Source organism: Chelonoidis abingdonii, chromosome 2, assembly GCF_003597395.2.
Source record: "Chelonoidis abingdonii isolate Lonesome George chromosome 2, CheloAbing_2.0, whole genome shotgun sequence".
Lineage (NCBI taxonomy): Eukaryota > Metazoa > Chordata > Testudines > Testudinidae > Chelonoidis > Chelonoidis abingdonii.
Genome location: NC_133770.1, coordinates 97,577,882 through 97,601,576, shown reverse-complemented (window position 1 = coordinate 97,601,576; position 23,695 = coordinate 97,577,882). Strand labels below are relative to the sequence as shown.

At 40.1% G+C, this 23,695-nt stretch overlaps 1 protein-coding gene across 1 annotated transcript in view; it reads right to left on the bottom strand.

Moving 5' to 3' along the window:
* The window catches only part of POU6F2 (POU class 6 homeobox 2), a 404,244-nt gene that overhangs the window by 227,570 nt on the left and 152,979 nt on the right, over nucleotides 1-23,695 (bottom strand). The window contains exons 3-4 of the mRNA XM_075061999.1: nucleotides 18,978-19,069; nucleotides 17,761-17,989 (exon numbers count right to left, since the gene is read on the bottom strand). Coding sequence (XP_074918100.1) covers nucleotides 17,761-17,989; nucleotides 18,978-19,069 — 321 coding nt within the window. The remainder of the gene's footprint in view (nucleotides 1-17,760; nucleotides 17,990-18,977; nucleotides 19,070-23,695) is intronic.

The window sequence follows — 23,695 nt, the reverse complement described above, 5'->3', positions numbered from 1 at the left end:
ACGGAGTCTTTCAAGGAGTCAAGCACCATGGGCTCCCCTGGGTACCCGGCAAGCGGTAAGGTTGGCAGCTCTTCTGGGTAGCTTGCCACAGGCAGGTTTAACAGCTTCTCCAGGGTCAGGTCAGTGTCTGGCCAGTTCTCGGGTCAATTGCAGACTGCAGGAGTCTCCCAACCAGGAGCTAGGCCACAGGCGTCTGGCTTCTCCGGTGGCCGGGCCTCTAGTGAGCTCTGGGGCTGGGCTTTTGTACTTCCTTTCCTGCGCCTGACCTCTGGGGGGCGGGCACAAGCTCCACTGGTTGCACCCACTTTGGCATCCAGAGGGGCTCGTCCCCCTCCGGGACGGCGGGGAACCAGGCTGCCCTGCTACAAATTCCCTTTTCTATTTTTGAGGTGATGTCCATGGGAAAGCAACAGCTGCAGATGTGCAGGGATCCAGCCTTCTAGTCTCACCTAACTATTTAGAGAGGATGTCTGGGGTAGCCAAATATTGAAGGACAAGATCCACAAACTCAATTTTATCACACTGTTAAAATGTTTGAAAAAAATAAACCACATGCATTTCTGGCCATGGAGGACCTGGTCTTCCTCCATCCCATCAGATCAAGATCAGTGCCCCAATATTCTGAAGTAAACTAAACCTTAGCAGTGTCTTTTCATTACAAAATGGGAGGCTGAAAGACATGCAGCTCTCTTCACATTTTCACTTTCACTTACTTATCATCATCTTGGTCTTGCTGGAGTTCATCCTTCAAGCCACACAACTATTGATTTTAATGATACAAGGACCATGGCATCCGTATACTGTCTTTAGAAGATGGTTAGATTAGGTGTAATGAATCTTTGGAAATTATAGGATTTAGATACATAACATCTTTTTTCTGAGGTACATTTTTATATTGGTTAGACTGAAAGGGCAGAAAAGTCAAATGAATCAGGCCCAGCCTTCTATGTAAAATGAACTTTCCAGCCCTTTACTTCCAATGCCTACAAAATGTTAAGATGAAGATAAAGGTTTTAATTAACTTCAGCAGAAATAGATTCCACTTAACTAGGGGCAGGAAGAAACATAATGGAAAAACTGGCTTTCTTGGTTTATTTAAAGCACAGCCTCAAAATAAAATCCTCTTTTTGCCAATGCAATCTGTCTGAGGTTACATGTACTTAAGATTAACTTTACAAATCAGGAACTCTGTGATGAAATGGATCTCTTCATTCGAATATCCCCAACCACTATTCAGTACTTTGTGGTCTGTGGAGACGTCATCTGATCATACAGTGATGTACTTGTGGTTAGTAAAAATGGGGACCCTAAAGATCATCAGAGCCTAAGTCTCTCCCCAGGGGCCTTTTTACCCTGCTGACACACACTGCAAATCTACCAAAAATACACTCTTCAGAACAACAATCATTAACTCATACATAGACACAGGAGAAAAGGGTCTTGGGTTAGCAGCTATTAATTAGGATAATTATTCCCAGGGCTACAATTACAAACCGCAGGATCCACTTAACATCTATTCTCAAATCTTGTCTTTCTGGAATGATAATGTTTCTAAAAGGTTCATTTACCACCATTTACTGATTGCATTCACTATGGTATATTGTTTCAGATGGACAGGATGGAAAGCCAATACCTAATATTGACCTTAACAGTATCCTGTGATTAGAAAGTCTGCTCCCATCATCATTAGCCACATAGTTTTACTGAAAGACATATATGTTGTTTGTGATATTTCTCCCCTTTCACATATGCTTACGAAAGGCACGTACTGGCGAAGTAGCAGGGTGTATTTTAAACTATTTGCTTCAAAAATACATTGGCACCAGTGACTACAATGCTACTATGTGGTGTTTAAGAACATTTAAGTTGAGGCTGATAAGCATACTGTGGATCTGAAAACTAGATTCTCCAATGTACATTTAGAAAAGAAAGAAAGCAGAGAAAAGGTTCAATTATACAAGTCCGAGTTTGTTTGGCAAGGACCCAATCCTGCACAATGCTGAGCAACCTCAACTCCCAGACGAATTTCAAAGGAATTGTGGGTGCTCAGCACTACTCAGAAGCAGGCCCTGAAATGTCCTAAAGAGAAAGAAATATATACACTGAAATACAATGTAGTTTTGCTACATAAAGGGTCTTGCACTTCTATTTTGTGAGAGGGAACGGTGTGTATTCTATTTTTGACAAGAGTCTAATAGGACAGGCAGCCATTCTGCCTAGCAGCAGAAGCTCGGACTAATTCCCAGGAAGAGGTTCTCTTTTCAAACATATCAGATTAATGCCAAGAATGAAATTTTCACTTAGCCCTAAAGAGTTAAGTCTCCATTCTGGGGAATTAAAGCCCCAGTTCAGCAAAGAAGTTGAGCACCTGACTTCATTGGGTCTTAAAAACATGCTGAAATGTGTTGGTCTATCGACCCTAACAGTTTTAAACACTTGCAGCTCTGGAGTATGGTAAATCAGAAGTAAAAAACTCACACCATTTGTCAGACATGGAGACTACAGACAGAGGAAAAGTCACAGTATCGCATTAAAACCCAGCACCAAAATTTCTTTTTCAATCCTTATCAGCTCATGACACTGAAACAGGAAGGAGACTTTCCACTATAATAAAGAGAAGGAAGTGGTGGGAGCGGGGCCTCCCATTATGATGATGTGCTCCTCTTCCTTTATCTCCAAGAAGCTGACAGCAAGAGCAAAAATGGATGTCACACACTTAACATCAGAGTTCAAAGATGGGGAAAGAAAACATAACAACAGCATGATGCATTGTCAGGAGAAACTTTAATTCTGTTCCCTATTACTACACTGATGAACAATAAATTAAAATGGAAAACACAAACCTTTCTATATAGGGCAAAAGCTTTACGTCGGCAGCACTTGCTGCTTTAGTGTACATTTTACAGGCTCTTTCCTGGACATTGCCTCAACTATGCAGAAGTAAGTGGAAGCAGCAGTGTTGCTTTTAAATGTGCTGTTAGATTGTATTTGTGAGCATTTGATGTTCTTCTTTAATAACCTCAAGTAAAAGGCTGAATGAATTCAACAACAGTAGCTGAAAAAAGTGCAATGAGTCATATTATAGGAAAATGGAGAAAAGGATACAGGACTCGCCACTGAACACAATCCTATATTGTAGGCAATCTGTGATAACACCCTTTTCATTTCAGTTCAGTCCCATAAAATTACCACTAACATTACAACTCATGCAGAACACAGATAAATGTAAAAATGTCACAGAATTCTTCCAGATGGGACTTTTAGTTCCACTAGATCACCATCTACTTTTTTACTTGTCTAATATTTCATTACAACCTTCCATAAGTTAATTTTCTTTCCACTGACCATGTAAATCACAAATCAATTTTCATTTAAAATGCCTGACTACAGATTGCTCCTGAAAGCTCAAAGCACATGCTTCAGTGAATTCTCCAACATTCTTAATGCACATTAGAAAAATGTTTGCGTTTTTAAAAAAAATCTTTTTAAAGGAATTAATTTTACATTAAAGTCTGGCATAAGATCTGAGTGGTCCTATTTTTTTTTCCTTTTTAAAAAAGCAGGTATATTTTTGCAGCATGATTTTATCTATAGCTAAATAACTGTCATGACAAAATTAACAGAATGTGTGATCGTAAGCCACAACTGAAGCAACACCATAAATTGCTCTAAATTTGCAGAAAGTATGTTTAACTCTGAACTGTATTTCAGTCATCTACTGTATTATGGAGTACAAATAAAAAATCTAAGTTGAATGACTGGGTATTCTTTAAGTGACTCATCTCTGGTTTAGAATTCTAAAAGGGCTTTGCATAGCTGAAATATAGGACCAAATCTTGCAATCAGTCATACCAAAGTCAATAGGACTTGTGTGTGAGGTAAGCAGGACTGGGCCCTTTAAAAATAAACCTATAAGAAATGCTTTACGGAACTATCCAAGGAGTCTTTTGAAAATAGTATCCTGTGAAATTTTATTTACTTGTTTTCATTTAAGTAATAATGTTTCATTCCTGAAAATACTTGTGCATGTGCTTAAGTTTTCATGAGTAAGCACTCCATTGGCTTCTATTTTGACCAGTCAAGATAAGCATGTACCTAACTGACTGCAGGATCAGGGCTGAAAGTAGAATAATAGGGATTTGAGTGTTTGTATTGCCCTTTTCTCAGGGCTACATTCTAGCTTCCTACTGTTGGCAATCCATATGCCATGTAAAAATGTATTTTCAAACCACCTATCACCATGGTACCTAATCACCAAACCTTCAAGTGAAGGACAAACAAAACAGTAGAACAGTTTGGTGTCCTGGGAGGTGGTTCACTGCCTTCCCTAGAACACATTGGAATTATAATGATGTCTACACACTCAGAGAGATGCAACTGAAGCATCATCCTGCATTGCTAAGGGTCCAGCCACACTTCGAGCTGAGGTTTCAGTTCCTAACTTGAGGAGACAGACCTGTACTAGCTCTGATGAAGCTAGTGCATTAAAGATAGAGCTGTAGCTGCATAAGCTCCTGCTGCCATGGCTACATTATTTTTAGCATGTTAGCCTGATCTAAGCTAATGCGGGTGTGTGTCTCCTCAAGGTGGGAATCACACCCTCAGTTCTGAGTGCAAACATTCCCTCAGTTAGTTGGAGGTCTGAAGCACAAGGGAAGAGATATATGTGTTCCCCAAGTCCCCTAACTGGATCTGGTTCCCTTCACGAACAGACCTTTCCCTTCCCTCTGTTATTGCTCACTTTGTCCCATTCTCTTTCCACCTGCGACTGCCACATTTTTCTCTCTACCTCAGCTCTGGGTTGTGTCTCCATCTCCACCATTCATTTCCCTGCTGTTTCGCTCCACTCTGTCTGCGCTACTAGCAGCAGAGTACAAACTGACTCGAATCCCAACTTCTTCAAGCACTCTGATATTGGCATTCTAGCTCGGGGGTGACGCTGAGGGTGTCACTTTAAATAAGGTTGAGTGCTTGTGACAATCCATAGTACAAGTTCCATAGTAAGTGGGGCTTTTTCTCATAATGCAGTGTGTCAATGGGGTGAGGGAAAGCTGCCTGAGCACTCTTTTAGAGTGTCCTCTCACTGAACAACTTCCAGGTTTCACTTGCACTGCTGACCAGATCCTCAGGTCTTTAACTCAGCCTTTACCCAAGAAAGCTCCCACCAACGTCAACGGCATTGGACTAAAGCACTGTACTCAATGGGAGTTGCCTGCCTCAGTGAAAACTGAGTTAAAGGCCCCAGGATTTGGCTCTGTGTTTGCATATCACAGATGTAATTTAGAACTGGCTCTTTTCTTGTAGTCATTCTAAACAATTACTTAAGGTACAAAAAGAGGCAGAGCTTTGTCACATTGCCTACTTTAGGCCAAACAGAAAACTGAAAAAGAAGCTACTTACAATACTGAAGTCTCCAAAGGGATTCACAGTGTAAGGATTACATTTTTGGTGACTTTTGAATGGTTATGTACAGTCAACCTTCCAGTCCTCTAATGAGCCAATCAAAAGTGCATGACCACTAATCAGACAGAAATATGGTGGCTTGCTCGTGAGTTGGTTGGCTGGCTGCCTTTTTTTTTTTTAAACACTAGCAACCTGTTTGGTTTTTTTAGCTGTCTGGCTAAGGGGACAAGGGCTGTGCTTCTTTGCTTTCTTTTTCTTTTCTTTAAAGCTTTTCCATGTCTAAGTTGCCAATTTCCATATTTTCAAAGTGCTAATGCTATTTAAGATAAGCATAAAAAACAATCAAAATGCATTCAGCTCCTCCTAGGCTTCAGCCACTTTAATGAGAACTTTCTCCCCGTTATTGCAAGCAGGTTTAGAATGCACTGGGTTCCTGAATGCTGGGGCTCATTTGAATCTCTTCTATGCCATTTTTAAGGGACATGATCTGATTGGGGGAAAAAGATAAAATAAATTGAACGTGACATTGTATGAACTGTTCTGCACTGGAAATCCCATCCCATCCCATTCTATTATTTACTTTTTCTTAAGTAAGATAATTAAATTTGTATAGGTATAGATATGGCTATAGATTAGATGCTACATTGCAATGCCACAAGGGTCCGTGATCTTGTTAACATGATGGTTGTCATAGTTCGTTTTGTTTTGAATGAGCTAGAGCTCATTACAGAGAGCCCGCTGTCATTCACCATTGGCTTGTGTCTTTTTAACAAAACATTTCTCAAATGAGTGGCAGGGCATATGTATTTCAATCCATTCTGCACTTGAGTTTTTGTGTCTGGTCCTGCTCCCACTAAAGTCAATGGGACTTCAGGATTTGGGCCTAAGAGAGGAAGCATGGTAGGCTGGGATTTTTAAGGGAGTTCGGCACCTAACTCCCATAGGTGCATTTACAAATCCCAGCCATAACTTTTAGATCACTTTGCTTCTAGCCATCCTTTTCAGTTGTCTATTTGGCTACCTTCTTTACAGAACTATCACAGTCTTATTCACTGCTAGGCTCAAAAGATACTGTAGTTCTCCATGTTCCCAGTAGTGCAGTGATATGTCCTACTGTAAGCCTGTTTTGGTTAGCTAGACTGGGTTAGTTTGCTGTGCAGAAGAGGTGAACTAAAACCAAGTCTCACTCCTGGGGAGGGTAACAGCAACTCTGCACTTGCAGCAATCCCCTGCTAGGCAATCCATGGATTGACACTGATGGTTGCTCTAGAAGGAATCACTTACACTTCAGGCTAGAGGTAAGATGCCAGATAAGCAGTAGCCTATAAAAAGGGATTTAAAAAAACAGAAAACTAGGGGGAAAGATTAAGATAATTTACCCTTGTATATTGCATCCATCATAAATCCCATTGTCAGTATTTACTGTTCAAGTACCTGACAAACTTCTATTTCTACCCGCGCCATAAAAGCCTCCCTTGCTGGTAAAGTTGTGTACCTTTCATTGTTTTATAATAAACTGGAAGTGAGTAACAGTGTGATATCAAAGGAAATAAAACTCCAGTTGCTATTGCTGCTGGGGTTGCCTTCTGAATGTGGCTTATATAATATTTCATCTGTGCTGACACCTTTCACTCTCAATTATTTGGCTGCTGTCAAAACAAATCAATCAAATTACAGCACTGTGTCTTCATGTTACCGTTCCATTGTAAGTTGGCTGCATTAGCTTTGAAATATATGGAAGTATAAATTTTATCTCTATTATTTATGTAATGTAACTTTCTCCCTTGTGCATTATCTTACAAACATAGCAAACTCAAATGATCTCATGTCAAATGTTGAATATATATATATACACACACCGCTAAGAAATTTTAAAATAATGGCACACACGGGAACATAAACATATAAAAAATACACTTGATAACAGTCTTATGCATGTTACCAATACTAACCTACTGATAAATGAAACAAATACAATGTGGTTTTAATTTTGGATACAACTCTACCGGTGCATACACATTGGGTAAATGTAATTTAAGAAGATATAATTCTGTACCACAGCTTCCACTAAAATGCTGAAGAAAGGTGAAACAAAGAGATCAAAAGAACTGATTCTTTTAGCAGTAAAATGAAAAAAAAAATTGCTGAGCCAAAACATTTTTTTTAAATTATGCTACATTGTTGCATAACGGAATGTTGTCTTCTTTTACATTGCACAAACAACATGGGTTAGTATAGGAAAGGAAAGGCTTATGTTTAAATGACAGAATCAGAAAGAAAAATATTTTGGTGGTATTGTTCACATTGCTAAAGTCACAATTTTGGCAGCATATAAACTCTAAACCATTCCTTGAGAGTGGTTTTTCCATGTAAACATAATAAAAAAGTTAGTTTTCAGGTTCTTAGCTGAAGCCCTGAAAATAAGCCATTTACATCAATTCCATTGCTTTTTAGCTAGAGTGCATTACTCTTGCTACTGCTCCTACTAATATAGGGACACTTAATACATTGGTTATACATGGAAGCACATAATTGATTTGCAAACAGCAGTTTATAAAAAATCCTTCTTATTTTTCACTACTGATATAATGGGAAAGCAATAATGGTCAAGAAAACAGTAAAAATATATATTCGGTACCTTTTGGCACGTGAATAATTTCAGAAGTCAAGCTGGGGTGAAGGACGCGAGAGACAAAGACCAGGAACATATGGGCTGGGTGAGGAAAGAGGACAAAAACAGACACACAAAAAGGGAACGATACCAACGGGCCAGAGTCTGTAAATCCAAAGCAATGTAATTGAACTAAATAGCGCTACATCAGCAGAAATGAGATCATCATCTTGCCTCGACATGGAATACAATATTTTTTTTAACTGTGTACAATATAAAATAACTGATCACCACAAAATACAAAAAAGAAATGAAAGAAAGTATTATAAAATTCATCAAGCGCACACCTGCTTAAGTCGAAAAAGTGACTTATGTGATGTTAGTTGGGAGTTTGTGCCAACACAAAATGCATTTAAGATACATGTACTCTGTGGTTTCTATGCTTCATGTGGTGGAGATTCAGAAATATTGGCTGACATCCTGGCTGCAGTGAAGTCAATGGAAGTTTTCCATTGACTTCAGTGAGGTGAGGTTTTCTCACATGGCTGTTCATCAGACGGTAGTATTCTAAGGGCTCTATACACTCTAATACCGTGTGCAAGATTGCAGGGATCAAACCAAATGGGACCTGGACCCTCCAAGTTGAAGGGGGAGGCAATACCTTTGCACCAGACCCGTGGGAAACTCTCTGATGGGTTCCCAGCAAGGTTGGGGCTCTGTAGTTTGGGGAGGGAGGGCTGTGGGCAGGCAGAGGGGGCCTGGGGAAGATGATAAAATCTCCTCTGACCCCCAAAATCCCTAGCATGCCGACTCTCTCAGTATTTCCTTATGGGGTTACTCCCTGGGCATAGGAAGTGGAATCTAGTGGGAGGTTATGGAAGTACCACTCCCAAGTAATTTGTGCTGCCATGAAGAAAAGCTGATGCCCCAAGGTCCAGGGAATTTCCCTGCGGATCTCGAAACACTCTCAAATCTAGAGGACTAGAGACAACACTGCTTTTGTCTACCTATTCCCCCTCGCCCACAGAGGGACAATTCAAATGCTCATAATCTACGTGTCCATCTAGTTTTCATAAACTGAGGTTACTATTTTATTCTGAGATCCTAGAAACCTCCTCAAAGCACTTCCATGGTTTAGGATGGCATTGGAATCCTGCAATGGAATTGCAGTCGTACTAAGTACAGACAGGGAGCATACAATTCCCTACCTGGCATAGTCTCCTACTCTGAAATTAATTCTGTAAATGTCTCTTTTTCGCTCCAATGTTTGTGTTGGTGCAAGAGACTGTTATCCTGTGACAGCATGTTTCCCTAGCACTCCCTCTATATGATATACTATATTCACACTCCATGTTCAGGTCCCTCTTGTTCAATTATCACTCCAGTGCTTCAACGATGTGTTCATGTGCATAGATCATAATGTGGAGTAGACCTTTTAACACTGAATATAAGTAAGTTTCAAACTCTGAGATACAGAAACCTATGGCAGATGCACAGTATCTATTCCTTTTGTTTTACTGTTATTTATGAAAACATAAAGGTTATCTAGCATTACTGAATATTAATTTACACACTGAATACACTTAATACACATTAACTGCATACTACTATAAGCTGGATGTAACTCTGTTATGAGCTGAGTTAAATCCTCACTGAGCTTGATTGGGTGTGAACACACACTTCAATCAGCATAACTGTAAGGATAAGTTAATTCCAAAACTCTATATGAGACAAAAGGGTTATGTGAACCTGCCCAGGACTTTTTGAATGGGTGAGTGGAGGGGCTTTTGCTGAGTATTGTTTTGAGTAGACTGTATGTATGAGGAAAGAGAGAACAGAGGCAAACAGTAAAAAAGCCAAGCAGCAGCCTGTGAGCACAGCTAGAGAGAGAGCTTTTGAGTCTGCTGTTGGCTAAAGAGACTCGATGCTCTAAGATCAGAAACTGTTTGTTTTTTTACTGGTTCCTCCTGCTTTTGGAGAAACGGGATTTTGTATGTTCCTTGTAAATAAACAAGACTGCACCAAAGAAAATACCAAACTCCATGATCAATTTCTACTCCCAACTGGAACGTGCCCAGGGCCCTGAACTTTGACTAATTGCTCGGATCGAAAAGGCCACAATACAATACAATTACCCGTATGAAATTAATGCATACTAAGGGTCTGAAACAATTGGAGCAGTTCTGGCACTCCTCTTTGAAGTCAATGGGTAGTTGCGCATGTGGCAGGACTGTAGGATTGGATTGTAAGCTTTTAATCACATGCTGAGATACCTAGGCCTATATCAGCACTTATAGATTGCCAAATCATTTACAATGCATGGCTGTCAAAAGTGTAAGGACTGGTGTGGGAACTGAACTTCATCAACGAAACAATCCCAGAGCACACCACATTATGAAGAGTAGCTCCCATGCAGGCCCAGTTTCCATTTTAGATCAACTTTGACAGCGTGCAGAATTTTTAAAAAGGCCCTGCAAAATGTTTAAAGTTGAATTCACATAGAGACATTTAGCAAGAAGGGCATAATACAGCTTCAACACTTTCCACAACAATTAAAAAGAAAAAAACCCACACAACTTCTTTGTCTCCAGTAAATGACACAGAACCAGACAGATTTTAAAGAAATTTCATTAAAAAATTGGCTTCTACGCTATTAACTTGTACAATATATGGGTTCAAAATCTGTATTAAAAATGCCTGTAAACTCAGCTGGTCAATAAAGACTTTGTAATTTTTATGATTCCCTAAATATATATGCACTTGACTAGAGTCTTGCTGGTCTATCAGGAACACAAGTTTCTAGCCAGGAAGTTTTTATACATGAATCACAGGGACTTTATTAATACAAATTCCATTGAAAAACAAAGGAAATTAAACCACAAAGACTACATATGTCTGACTTAACTCCACCAAAGCAAGGAAATTAAGAGTGAAGGCTGCAAATCCATCACAGTAATCCATCCTTCATTCACCTTCCGTTACTTACTGCTAGAGTCAAAATTCAGTGAATACATACATGGGTGTATACCATATGGATATATCATTCTATTTGTATATGACCCACCAGGATATGTAGCATGCACACTACAATGTTGAGGCAAGGCAGAAAGTGGCAAGTAGCAGCTAGGATTTCATTCTGAATTTCATTGTTTCTGTAACACTGCAATAATTTAAGAATTTAACATTACATGATGGAATTTTCTGGACATTAATTTAAATTTGTCAGGGTCTAAATTCAAGAAGATTAAAGGCCCCCGAAACAGGTGCAAAAAGTATTTCACAACAGCATTAAAATGCACAGATGTTCTGGCTGACAACAGCCCCATTTACAACCCTGCACACATATTATTCCTGACAGGAGCATTATCAGTCTGAGATGGGGCAGGGGTGAAAGTAAGCTGATACTGGCCAATACGGCGTACCGGTAAAAAGTAGCCACCGGTACTGGCCCGCACACAGCTGACTTTAAAGCACTACTGCTTTAAATTGTTCAGTGTTACTTTCACCCCTGGATGGGGGACTAGTTATTGGTAGACAACGGGGTATATTCCATACGCTCACATCTCATACTCGAGTCATCCTTCACTTCCCAGCCTACAACGCATGCCTTGGCAGTGTCTGCAAAGTGGCCAAACCAGTTGTTTCGATTGGAGCCAGGAGAGCACAACTCTTGCCTTGCCCATCTGCTGCTTGGCATGTGTTTCTGGAGGGCATCTTTGCATACAGACTGCCAGAATTTGGCTTCAGACGTTGGACTGAATGTAATCAATCCTGTTTTAGAATTAATCTTATCGGCATGGCCTTTCTATATCTCACTTATGTTCCCCCACAACTGTTAGCAGTACTGGAGTGAAACGTAGGCATAGGTCTGTTGGAAATCAACAAGAGAGCACGCGAACATTAATGCTACTGCATCTTAATGTCTCTGGTGTTAGGTCTTTAACTTATGGGGCAGAAAATAAAAATAATAAATCACTTGCACTCTGACAGTGATCAATAAATAACAAATAATAACTAATAAAGCCCTGAACCTTTCACATTCACTCTCTGAAGCTACTGTTTTGCCATTGGAGATGATGAGCAATTAATAACATTGGGCCAGATCATTTCCTTCTGTAGGAAAACTCACAGGCAGAGCCTTCCGGGGGGATAGCCTATTTTCTTTGGAGAGGAGTTTTATGACCCTCTCCCATGGAAGAAGAAAAGGGCTAGCCCCTCCCCCCCAACACTGAGAGTCCTGGGAGATCTGCCAGAGGCACTGGGTCTTCTGTGTGGTTTCTGCTCCAGCTTCAGGGATCCCTGTTCACCTCCAATTCCCTTGCAATGTGGCATCAGAGGATTCAGGTTGTTGGGGAATCCTGATGTGGTAGTAGTAAAGGAAGTGCCCTAACCTGGAGGAGCATGCATACAGTTTAGGACTGTATTAACTTTTGCCTGGATTTCCTATATGGAATATGTGCCCTCTTCCTTCAAATCCTTTCCCTCACCTTGCACAAATCCCTGGACCCACAAAGGTAAGGAGGTTTGTAGTATAGAGTGGCTGATCCCTCCTTTCTGCAAGCAAGTCCTGAAGAGATGATTCCTTCCACCCATCTCCACCTTCTCCATTAATTTCATCAGTTTTAGAAGATGGACTATCCTCTCTCCTTTAAATCTTCCATACAGCTGGCAGTTCTCAAGTAAAAAAATTAGTTACCACTCAGATAGTCCTGTTCATCTTAAAGGACTGTATGAAGGTGAGCGAACAGTAGCCCAATTTTTGGTAGATGGGGAGGCAAGGGATATTAAGTGACTTGTCCAAGGCTACAGAGTGAGTCAGTGACAGAGATAGGAATTGAACCCAGGTCTCCTAGCACCCAATCCCATATCCTATATACTGCAACTGTATTATATACAGCTTTCAAATAGTGATAGTTGCGTATCTGGACTGAGGGCTTCACTGAAATTGCTACTGAGTGGAGCTCTTCTTCTTGATCCTTGTCATTCTTGTTCCGGTTATGTTAGTACAGTACAAAAGTACCTGGGAATAAACTATTCCTCTAAGTGAAACATCATTTTGATTATTACTGACATTGGTGCTCATTAAAATACATAAGTAAAACACAGACTTTCTGTAGGCTCTGAAAGCTATTTCATGTTACTTGAAGGGGAATACAAATGAATAGGGACTGCATCATTTTAGTTAAAAGAGGAAAATGTTCTAAAAACTGGAATCTGGACTCTAGATCAGTGAGCAATTGAGGATTGTAGTTTATTTCTTTTCTGTCTCTTTCTTGTTTTTCATACCTATCCAATATCTGACTATTAAGCTGCATGTACATGGGGAATAAAGAGAGTGCATGTTGTTTACTTTATATCTGTTCTGCAATTAAAGATACACTGCTAAGTTTCAGATGAAACAAGATCTAATAAATGTAAACAATTCATTTTGCCTTTCTGGCACTGTTATTTCTTTACACTGACTGATCAGATCTGTAGATAAATAATGACTTTTTTTTTAAAAAAATTCCGTTATCTATGTCAAGTGTTACCATATCAGTGTATTTTAATGGCTATCTTCCAGCTCTCCAGCTGTTTAATGTATTTCTTTCTCCATTGTACTGCAGTTAAAAAATATGACCTGCTGCTGTTTAAATAATGTAATTTAATGATTTCACATTTTCAGCCACACAAGGCTTTCTTTCAGCTCTGAAGCCTTTCACTGATGATTTGGGGAGATAGTTTGTTCTTGTTTCTTTCAGAACCTGGGATTGAGAAACTCAGACTTACAAATAAATTATTGGCATCCACTTTAGAAACATTATAATTTGCAGTGAAAATAAAACAGTTAAGATTCAGTGTTTTGGGGCCAGAATTTCGAACTTGTTGATTCCTCTTGGCAGCTGACTGGGAGGTTCAAGTATTATTCAGCCTCCATAACTGTAAAGGACTCTGCAACATAGCTGCATTAAACCTGAAATAATACATAGTTGAGACAAGTGCATTGGATTAGAGGTTCCCGAAGTGCTGTCTGTGGACCACTGGCAGTCTGGGAAACACATGCTGATGATTCAGAGAAAGCTGGCTGGCTCCAGGATGCTCCTTCTCATTTCCAGCTGCTATACATGACAACTTAAATGTATTAACTAATTTCCATCAAAGCAATTGCAACAAGTGCCACGGGGATGTAAAGGGAAAATAAATGAGAGAGGAAGTAAGATCCTTAGCAACTTCTGGGCATTGCTAAGCATTCCCAATACCCAGTGAATTCAACCAAAGTTGAGGCCATTCAGCAGCCCCTCACAGAACATGCCTCAACAGACCTGAGGGCAAGAGTACAACAAAACTATCAAGTGTTCAGTGCTATGATGTGATATCTAAGGCAGATGGACAGGTATATTAGAGAGGGCATCTCTATGCAGAATAATTGATCCATAGGCAGACTGTTACTGAGCTCTGAGGCTCTAAGAAAAAGCTATTACTAGATTGGAGAGAACCCAGAGAAGGACAACTAAAATGACAAAAATGTTTAGAAAAACCTGACCTGAGAACAGAATTTCAGGGATCTGAATTTGGACAGCCTAGAGACAAGTCTGCTAAGAAATGGAAGGATGAAGATTTAAGTGAACCTGCTACAGGTTAATTGAAAAGGTAGCAGCTGAGAAAGTTGTTCACAGTAGCAAGCAAAAAGAGGGCTAGAGGCAATGGACTAAAATTAAAGATGAAAAAAATCAGGGGTAGGCAACCTATGGCACGCGTGCCGAAGGTGGCACGCAAGCTGATTTTCAGTGGCACTCACACTGCCTGAATCCTGGCCACCGGTCTGGAGGGCTCTGCATTTTAATTTAATTTTAAATAAAGCTTCTTAAACATTTAAAAAACCTTATTTACTTTACATACAACAATAGTTTAGTTATATTTTATAGACTTATAGAAAGAGACCTTCTAAAAACGTTAACATGTATTACCAGCATGCGAAACCTTAAATTGGAGTGAATAAATGAAGACTCAGCACACCACTTCTGAAAGGTTGCCGACCTCTGGCCTAAATAGTAGACAACATTTCCTCTGCTTGTCTAGCACCTGCTCCCTCTTTTCCCTTCCCACAGTCTCACCACTGTTGGTGTGACAGCCTTCCCTTCCGTGCTTCAGTTCCCCATCTGCGAAAAGGGGATAATAGCACGGCCCTACCTCACTGGGGTGTTGTATGGATACATACATTCCTGTTGTAAAGTGCTCAGGTTCTATGACAATGGGGGCCATATATGTACATAGATAATTAAGTTTTCAGCATTGCTGTACTTATTGGTTCCACTAAAGTCACACAATTTTGTTGCTGCTAGGGAAAGTAATAGGGAGAAAATGGTTAAAGGTGGGCATTTTAACTGAATCTGTGCCCTATCCCTTACTCCCTTTTTAAACTATTTAGTTAAGGTTTTGGGGGGAAATTTTACAACTTATCAGGTCAGTGCTTTCAAAAGTGATCTCGGTGTATATACTCATTGGCTGAAAATACCAAGATGAACTCAAGTGCATTGGTTGCAGCTCTTAGGCCATACCATCCAATTTAGCAAAGCAGAATGAATTCATGACGTAAGAGTTCTATGAGCTTATGTTTATTTATAATACTATATACACCGAACCCATAAGCTGGTACACTCTTGAGTGGAGGGATAGATTTTTATAATGTCTGTTTCTTCATTAAGATTTTATCATCTACCTACACTAAAAGGCCCCCTCCCTTCATTTTGTTATCTATGCTTTTACCTGGTCCTGTTCCTGCATTATTTTTTTAATCTTCAATTCCCTACTTTACATGCACTCTCAAATTTTAAACAAGCAAAATTTGTGCATTAGTGTGTCCTTTTCATCCATGATTTATGAATGACAGGTTCCTCGGTACAGCTTAATGGTATGAGAGAGACATTATTTTAAACATTAAAGTGAAAACCATTTACAACTATGATAAGAGAGGTCTGTTGACATTAAACTTTAAAACACACACAAGGTAAAGGCAAGTAGCTGCACCAACAGGTGAGAGTACTAGGCATACAGTTTTGTTCAACACATTAACTGTCTCTCCTCTTCTCTGTTTCACAGCCTGTAGAAATTGGTGCTTCAAACAATCCATCAAGTCATCAGCAGCAACTGAAATTTAATCCACTAAAAAGTACTTAAAGTGCTGTGTAGAGCATTCATTTAATAGAACTTCCATTTTGTCTTTGGGAAACTTTTTCCAACATTTAGGTCAGGAAAGAAAAACGGGGGAGGGAGTTAAATCTATATTTGATTCTTCACTCTCACACCCTCCATCACTTTCATATAGGATGTGTCCCTCCCCATTAAACTACTCTTGCAATTTCATTATGGGTTTTTTTGCTAACACTTTGCCTGTTGTCCATTGTGCAACTCAACTCATGCGCAACCTCCTTCTAAGAAGCAATAAACACTATTGAGAACAGTAAGTAAATTCCTTTGTACTTAATATAAGATAAACTCCTTGACTGCGGCAGTGTTATTGTTAAGGCACATTCATGCACCAGGAGTAGTGAACATTACGAAACAACAACAGTTACATTTTACTTCACTGTGCTGGGTTTTCAGTCTGACTTAAGATAATAAATACAATTGGGCAGAGCGCTCTAGGTCCAGACTGTCTGCTAAGGTGAACACAGTACAGCTCAGGACATGGGGGCAGGGGAATGCATAGGTGAACTTTGTACTCCCCTGGCCCTGAGTCAGGTATAGTGTCTATTCTAAATTTAAACAGCATTCAATGGCCACAAGGGGCTGAAATGGCAACCAGGGACCAGGGTGGAGTAATGAAGTCCTGGCCACACCCCCTACATTGCCAGCAGAGATTAGGAGCCACTTCACCATCTCTGCGTCACCAGAAGATATCATTAGTGCCACTTTGTGCTCGTACTATGTAGCACAGCCCCAAGTGGTTGCACCACACTTGAGAATATGGGCGCTGGTCTTTAAATTTTCCTATAAAGCTCCATGCACACATATGTTGCTATAACAGCCACAATAAGAGTAATGTGCCCTTGGCGGAGGCAACAGACTCTTTATTTTAAACTGACACTCATGCACTTTATTTTGGTAGCTGTAGCAAGAGAATTAGCTTTAACATGGCATGCCTTTTTCATTATAACCTAGACCACTTTAGGAAGAACCAGTAGAAAGCGGGAACTAATTTTTCACTGGAATGCAAGTGCCACTTCGCTTGGTTTGCACTTAGAGGGCCTGTTGGTTGGAAAGTCCCATCAGTGGGAGTATGAGACAGCAATACACGTCCTGGAAAGTATAACAGCAGTTACAAAAAAGATGCTTTTGTAATATGAAACTCAAACAACAGATACGTCTAAATGACCACATTCTGATACTAAGCTTTTAGCTGCACCTCTTCCTTTACTCTTCCGTAATCTCTCAGCTAAGATTCAGCATTGGCCAATCTTATTCAAGTTCATAATTCTATTTTAAAATTTTAAGTGAACAGTGAATTAAAGCCATTGGCAAGTATAATAGAGCAGACCAATTACTTATTTCCAGTATCTCATAGTACTGGCCTGTGGAATGAGAAAGAAGAATACTGACACAAAATGTTTATGGAAAATGCAGTATAGATTTGGTAACCTTTCAGGATATATTTAGTATTCCAAAAGATTCAAGGTTTTGAATTTTCAATAAAGATTTGGCATCAAGAATAACATTTTTGTGGACAAATGGCTCTACCTGTGAAAATACGGATTGACATGGTTTACCTTGTAGATTTTGCAATGGCAAAGTCATAATGCCTCCTGCTGCAGCTGCTGCTACCAGCCCTTGGATGTTGGTGAGATTAGCTGTAGGCAGAGTTAGGACCAGTCCTTGTTGACCACCCAGTTGTCCAGCCATGTTGAAGGGAATAAGGATAGGTTGATTTAGGGCTGGAGTGCCTCCTGGCATCACCCCCGCTACCGCTGAGGCTAACTGTTGAGCTGTCAGTAATGGCTGTAATGAAACATATACAGTAAGCATCTGAAATTGTACATGTGCCTGGGATAATCTGTAATGTTACAGAACGTACATGCAACTACAATGCACCACTTCTAATGTAATAACATTCACTTCCTCCAACACAAAAAGCCTTGAAGATCCTGAAGACTGAGGCTGGAAACCCTGGGAATCATATCGAACTCACTGATCTCTGAAATCAGAGTTTGACTTAAGTTGCATCAACTTCGTAAAAAATTTACTGTATATACCCCAAAGATGGCTTATGAATTCAAGAAGGCCAAATTCAATCAAATCTACAAGAATTTAAACTCAAACACTTCCCAGAGATAAAGTTGCAAAATTTCCAGGAGTTATGTGATGCAAGGGATGCTCAAAGAGTGCACTATAAAGTGGACTGGAGCGTCAAGTATCTGCTTGCCTTCCCAGGGCAATTGACTGAATGCAGATATACCTATACAAAGTGACACAGAGAATCAAGCAATTTAAAACTGTTCAGAACAACAGTATAAAACCCACACCTTACTGTAAAAAAACATTTGGCTTTATAAAATAATGAATGGATTTCTTTATTAATGCAGGAGCTGTATGTGACTACAGGATTGTCAAATCCAATAAGCTAAACTTGCATTAAAATTGCATTAACTATTTTTTATATTAAATCATGACCTGCACTTCCAAAGTAACTGACGTAAGGTTCAAATAACTTCATTTTATAAATACAAAAACCATTTACATTTTACTCTTTGGAAATCATAGAAACAAACCTTGTCTGTTTGTTTTTAAAGCAAGATCACATACAGAATATTTTTTAAAAAAATATGTGTCACATCCACATCTTCTCTGTACATGTTTGTGTAATAAGAATTCAGCCAAACAATTTATCACCATGTTTTCTATATTTATACGGTCAGGTAATATTCATTCATTCTTAATTACTTTAATCAAATGGCAGTTTTAATTAGGTTAAATGAAAGGTACTGACCTGGGGCACAACAGGGAATGCTGGGTGGGACTGACTGGGCTGATGCTGATCAGCTGTGCTTGTATCAGACAGCACTGGATTTCCTCTGGCCCCTAGAATTCAAAGAGAAGCTCTACATTAATATCTAGCCCAAGGACCAGCATATTACATTTTACTGTGATGTCACATAATATCAAGCTGCAAATGATATGCTAAAATGGTTTATCAATAACACAAGCACTCAAATCACTTATCAGCTGCATAAATTATGCTAACATTCATTCAGGCCAGCCAGCTCATTCAGGGAGATACAGAAATCTGACAGCAGTGAAACTGAAGCTATCATCAACTCAGCTAATGTGGATTGCATTATACATCAATTTACATACACTACATGAATACTCTGTGTGTGTGTGGCAACTGCATTTTTTATGCTTAGGTGAGCAACAACTATGTTAATTTCTCAAAGCAAAAATTATCAAGTCACATCTATTTTATATCTCAATAAAGCTGCTGCTTTTTTTTCGGCCACATACTGAGCCAGAGAAACCTGTACCACTCATGATAAAAGGCATTACAAAAACTGAGCACAAACATGCCTCTAAACGGCACTTGCTTCTTGTTCTCTAATTATATATGGTAAAGCAGAGCTTGTCATAACCAAGGCATTTCGGTGCTAAAGGAGACAATCAAAAACCAGCACTAACTCTGTGCTTGAATCAAACATGCTGAGCATAGAACACCTTCAAGTATAGCTCTATCAGGATTTTGCTGAAGATCATTGAAGAGATTTGAAAAACACCAAACAAACCCCAATAACTGTAACATAGGCCTGGTCTACACTACGCGTTTAAATTGATTTAAAGAGCGTTAAATCGATTTAATGCTGTACCCGTCCACACTACAACGCCCTTTATATCGATATAAAGGGCTCTTTAAAACGATTTCTGTCCAGCATGGACCGTACGGGAGATACTAGATCTGATCGCTGTATGGGGAGACAATCTGTTGTATCAGAGCTCCGTTACAGAACACGAAATGCCAAGCGTTTGAAAAAAATCTCCAGGATACACAGCGCTGCGTGACAAGCGTAACGGGAAGCCAGAGACTCAAATGGACGCTCATGGATGGAGGGGGTACTGAGGACTCCAGCTATCCCACAGTCCACAGCAGTCTCTGAAAAGTATTTGCATTCTTGGCTGAGCTCCCAATGTCTGTAGGTTCAAACACAGTGTCTGGCGTGGTTCAGGGAATAGCTCCTCAGTTTCTTTCCCCCCACCACCACCACGTGAAAGAAAAGGGAAAGAATCATTTCTTGACTTCTTTCAATGTCACCTATGTGTACTGAATGCTGCTGGTAGACGCGATGCTGCAGCAGTGAAGAGCAGTATCCGCTCCTCTCCCCCTCCCCTGGTGGTAGACGGTACAATATGACTGATATCCGTCGTCGCCATCAAGCCCAGTGAGTGCTCCTGGCTGGCCTCAGGTGAGGCTGGCCGGGGGGCCTGGGTAAAAAATGGGAATGACTCCCAGTTACTCCCAGTAGATGGTACAGAACGGCTGGTAACCGTCTTCATCATAGCAACTGGGGGCTGAGCTTCATCAGCCCCCTCCCTTTCCTGTGTAAAGAAAAGATTCTGTACTGCCTGGACTGTCATTTAGCCCCGGGAGGCTGCCTCCCCCTCATTTTATCTCACTAACAAGTCTCTGTTTCTTATTCCTGCATTCTTTATAACTTCATGACACAAATGGGGGGGGGACACTGCCACGGTAGCCCAGGAAGGTTGGGGGAGGAGGGAAGCAAGGGTGGGGTTGTTGCAGGGGCACCCCCTGTGAATACTGACACGGAGCAGCTGTGCTCTGATACACTGGTCCTCTAATACACTTGCCCCTTATTCTAGGCAGGACTGACTCTATTTTTAGAAACCATAAGGGAGGGATTGACTCAGTCCCAAGTGAGTCAATCCCAATTTTGCTTTTGCGTTGCGCCCCCGGCCGATTTCAGCCAGGGGCACTCATGATAGCAGCGGACAGTACAGAGGGGGAGAGATAACCGTCATCTCATTGCCAGTTTTCTCCGGCAGTAGACGGTACAGAACGACCGGTAACCATCTCTGCTATCATTGCAAAAGCAAGTGAATGCTGCTGTGTAGCGCTGGAGTATCGCCTCTCTCTCCGCGGCATCCAGTACACATACGGTGCCGGAAAAAAAAAAAGCTGAACGGGCTCCATGGTTGCCGTGCTATGGCGTCTGCCAGGGCAATCCAGGGAAAAACGGCGATGAAAGGATTGTCAGCTGATGTTTTCCCGGAGGAAGGAATGACTGATGACATTTACCCAGAACCACCCGCGACAATAATGATTCAACCCAGAATTCCAAGGGGTGGGGGAGACTGCGGGAACTATGGGATAGCTACAGAAGAGCTACGCACAATGCAACGCTTCAGAAATCGACGTTAGCCTCGGACCATGGACGCACAACGCCGAATTACTGTGCCTAGTGTGGCCGCATGAAATCGAATTTATAATTTCAGTTTTATAAAACCGATTTTAGCTAATTCGATATTATCCCGTAATGTAGACGTGGCCATATGGTCAACAATAGGCTTTCAAACTTAAAGTTCACCCCTACAGTCCCTACTAGGGCAGAACTCACACTGATTCACAACTTCTTCAAGGAGGACTGCAAGATCAGGCCCACATTTTGTTTCTGTCTCTGAAGGAAATGACAGCAAGTATCTAAAGCAGCAGCCGGAGCACTGTAGTTTTAAATAAAGAAAATTCCCGTCTACAATTTTAGGATTTCTGGTCAGTACGGTAGCTTTTGTTTTGTTATTTTTTTTCTGATGGATGGTTGAAATCCAATTCTAAGTAAACCTTAACAAGATCCCCTTTTCCAATGTTTGTCTTATGAATAGCAAGTGCAAGACAATTCAGAACCAGTTTATTGGCATGCCATGGTCTGTGACGGAAAAAAAGGATATGATTTTGTCATACTTATAAATTTTAAAGAAGGTATTATCAACTCATTTAAAACAAATTCTTCTATATATTCTCCAAGGGGCCAGACTTGTAAATAATGGAAATGTGAAAAAAAAAAACTTCATCACATTAAGGTACAAATAAAATTGACTGCTACATACTATTCAATTGACTTCTATCTCTACTGCGATGTGTCAATCACAACAGCATTTTATAATGGGTTAGGCAATAAATGTGCAGAGCCATTATGCAGAAATCTGATTAATTTGTAATATTTTTGTGTGCACGCAAAAAGTCAAAAATGGACATTGCTTTGGGAATACTTACAAGCGTTCTATTGAAATTTCTAAATTGAACTGGAACCAACTAATAAGATCACACAGACTTTTTGACATTTTATAAAGTGAAGTCTGTCAAAATAGGTTCGGCATTTTAATGACCACTGTCATTTAATAACTGAGGTAAGGTGACCTATTATAATTGGTGAAGACTCCAACAACTGCCGAATAATATGCATGAAGAGATTTAGGAACTACATTTTTTTTGTGTGATTTATTACCTGCGATGCTTGGAAAGCATGGAATTTAACTGGATGTGCACGATACTGTGAAAATGTATACAATCTGTGTTTTTATATGCATAACACTGTCCTCACTCAGGCAAAACTCAAACTGCCTTCAGCATGACTCCTGCCTCTACAGGGACTGCAGGATCAGATCCATTATGAATAAACACCACTTTGCCTAAGCTTATTTCCACATATCAGCAGGCTCTTTATTTATCTTCATATGACAGCTGTATGCAAGGAATGATATTACATCAAAGACTCAGGTCCCATGATCCTGACTAGCCCCCACCGAGGTAAAATTAAATATCTGTTTTTGTTTGCCTGCTTGAAGAAGTTTGAGCTTTGTCTTGGACTACGATATTACTGAAACAAGTTCCTAATATTGTATCCTGTCACTGAATTCATATGGAAAGACTTCAGAGAAAGTGCAAAGCAACAACCAAATGTCTGTTAGTACATGATCCTATTTTAATTAATTAAGGGCCTGATCCCACAGCACTTACTCTCATGAATGTTCCCAATGAAGTGAGTCTGTGTTTTAATACTTTTTTTATTTGGTAAACATTATTTTCTGTTATGTATACTGTATGTCACTTGCAATATTTAATCCTGTGAGAAGCAGTTTGTACAAAAGGCATCATACAAAATCAGACAATAAAACTAGAGTACTATTAAATTATAATTATGTCGTTTTCTTATTGCATTGCACTAATTGCAATCAAATAGGATTTCATTCATTTTTATGGCTGTTTATTCAAGACGCTGCATCTGTTTTTATTCCAGTGCATGAATGTTGCGCCTGGTTCTTCCAGCTCACTTTCGACACAGTTTAGGAGTCTTGTTGAAATGGCATACAATTTCACGTGTATGAATGAGGTCTTACACTGTCTCCAGATGAAATTATGCATGCTGCCTTTTCAGGATCAAAAAGGCACGCTTCCCCTCATGCCCATATTTATTTTTCTCATGCACATGTAGTGTACTTAGTTTTATAGGCCCATCTCCTAATCTATCTGCTACAGCAGCCACTCCAGACTCAAGTTTTCTTTCAAAGTCAGGAGGGAACTCTGCAGCTTGTTGGCTAAGCAGTGAGTAAATGTGGCAGAGCAAGAATTTCTGGGTGACTGGAGGTTCCGCAGCATCACCCAAGCAAACAGAAGTTGTTCTCTGCCACCTATTATCCTCAGTG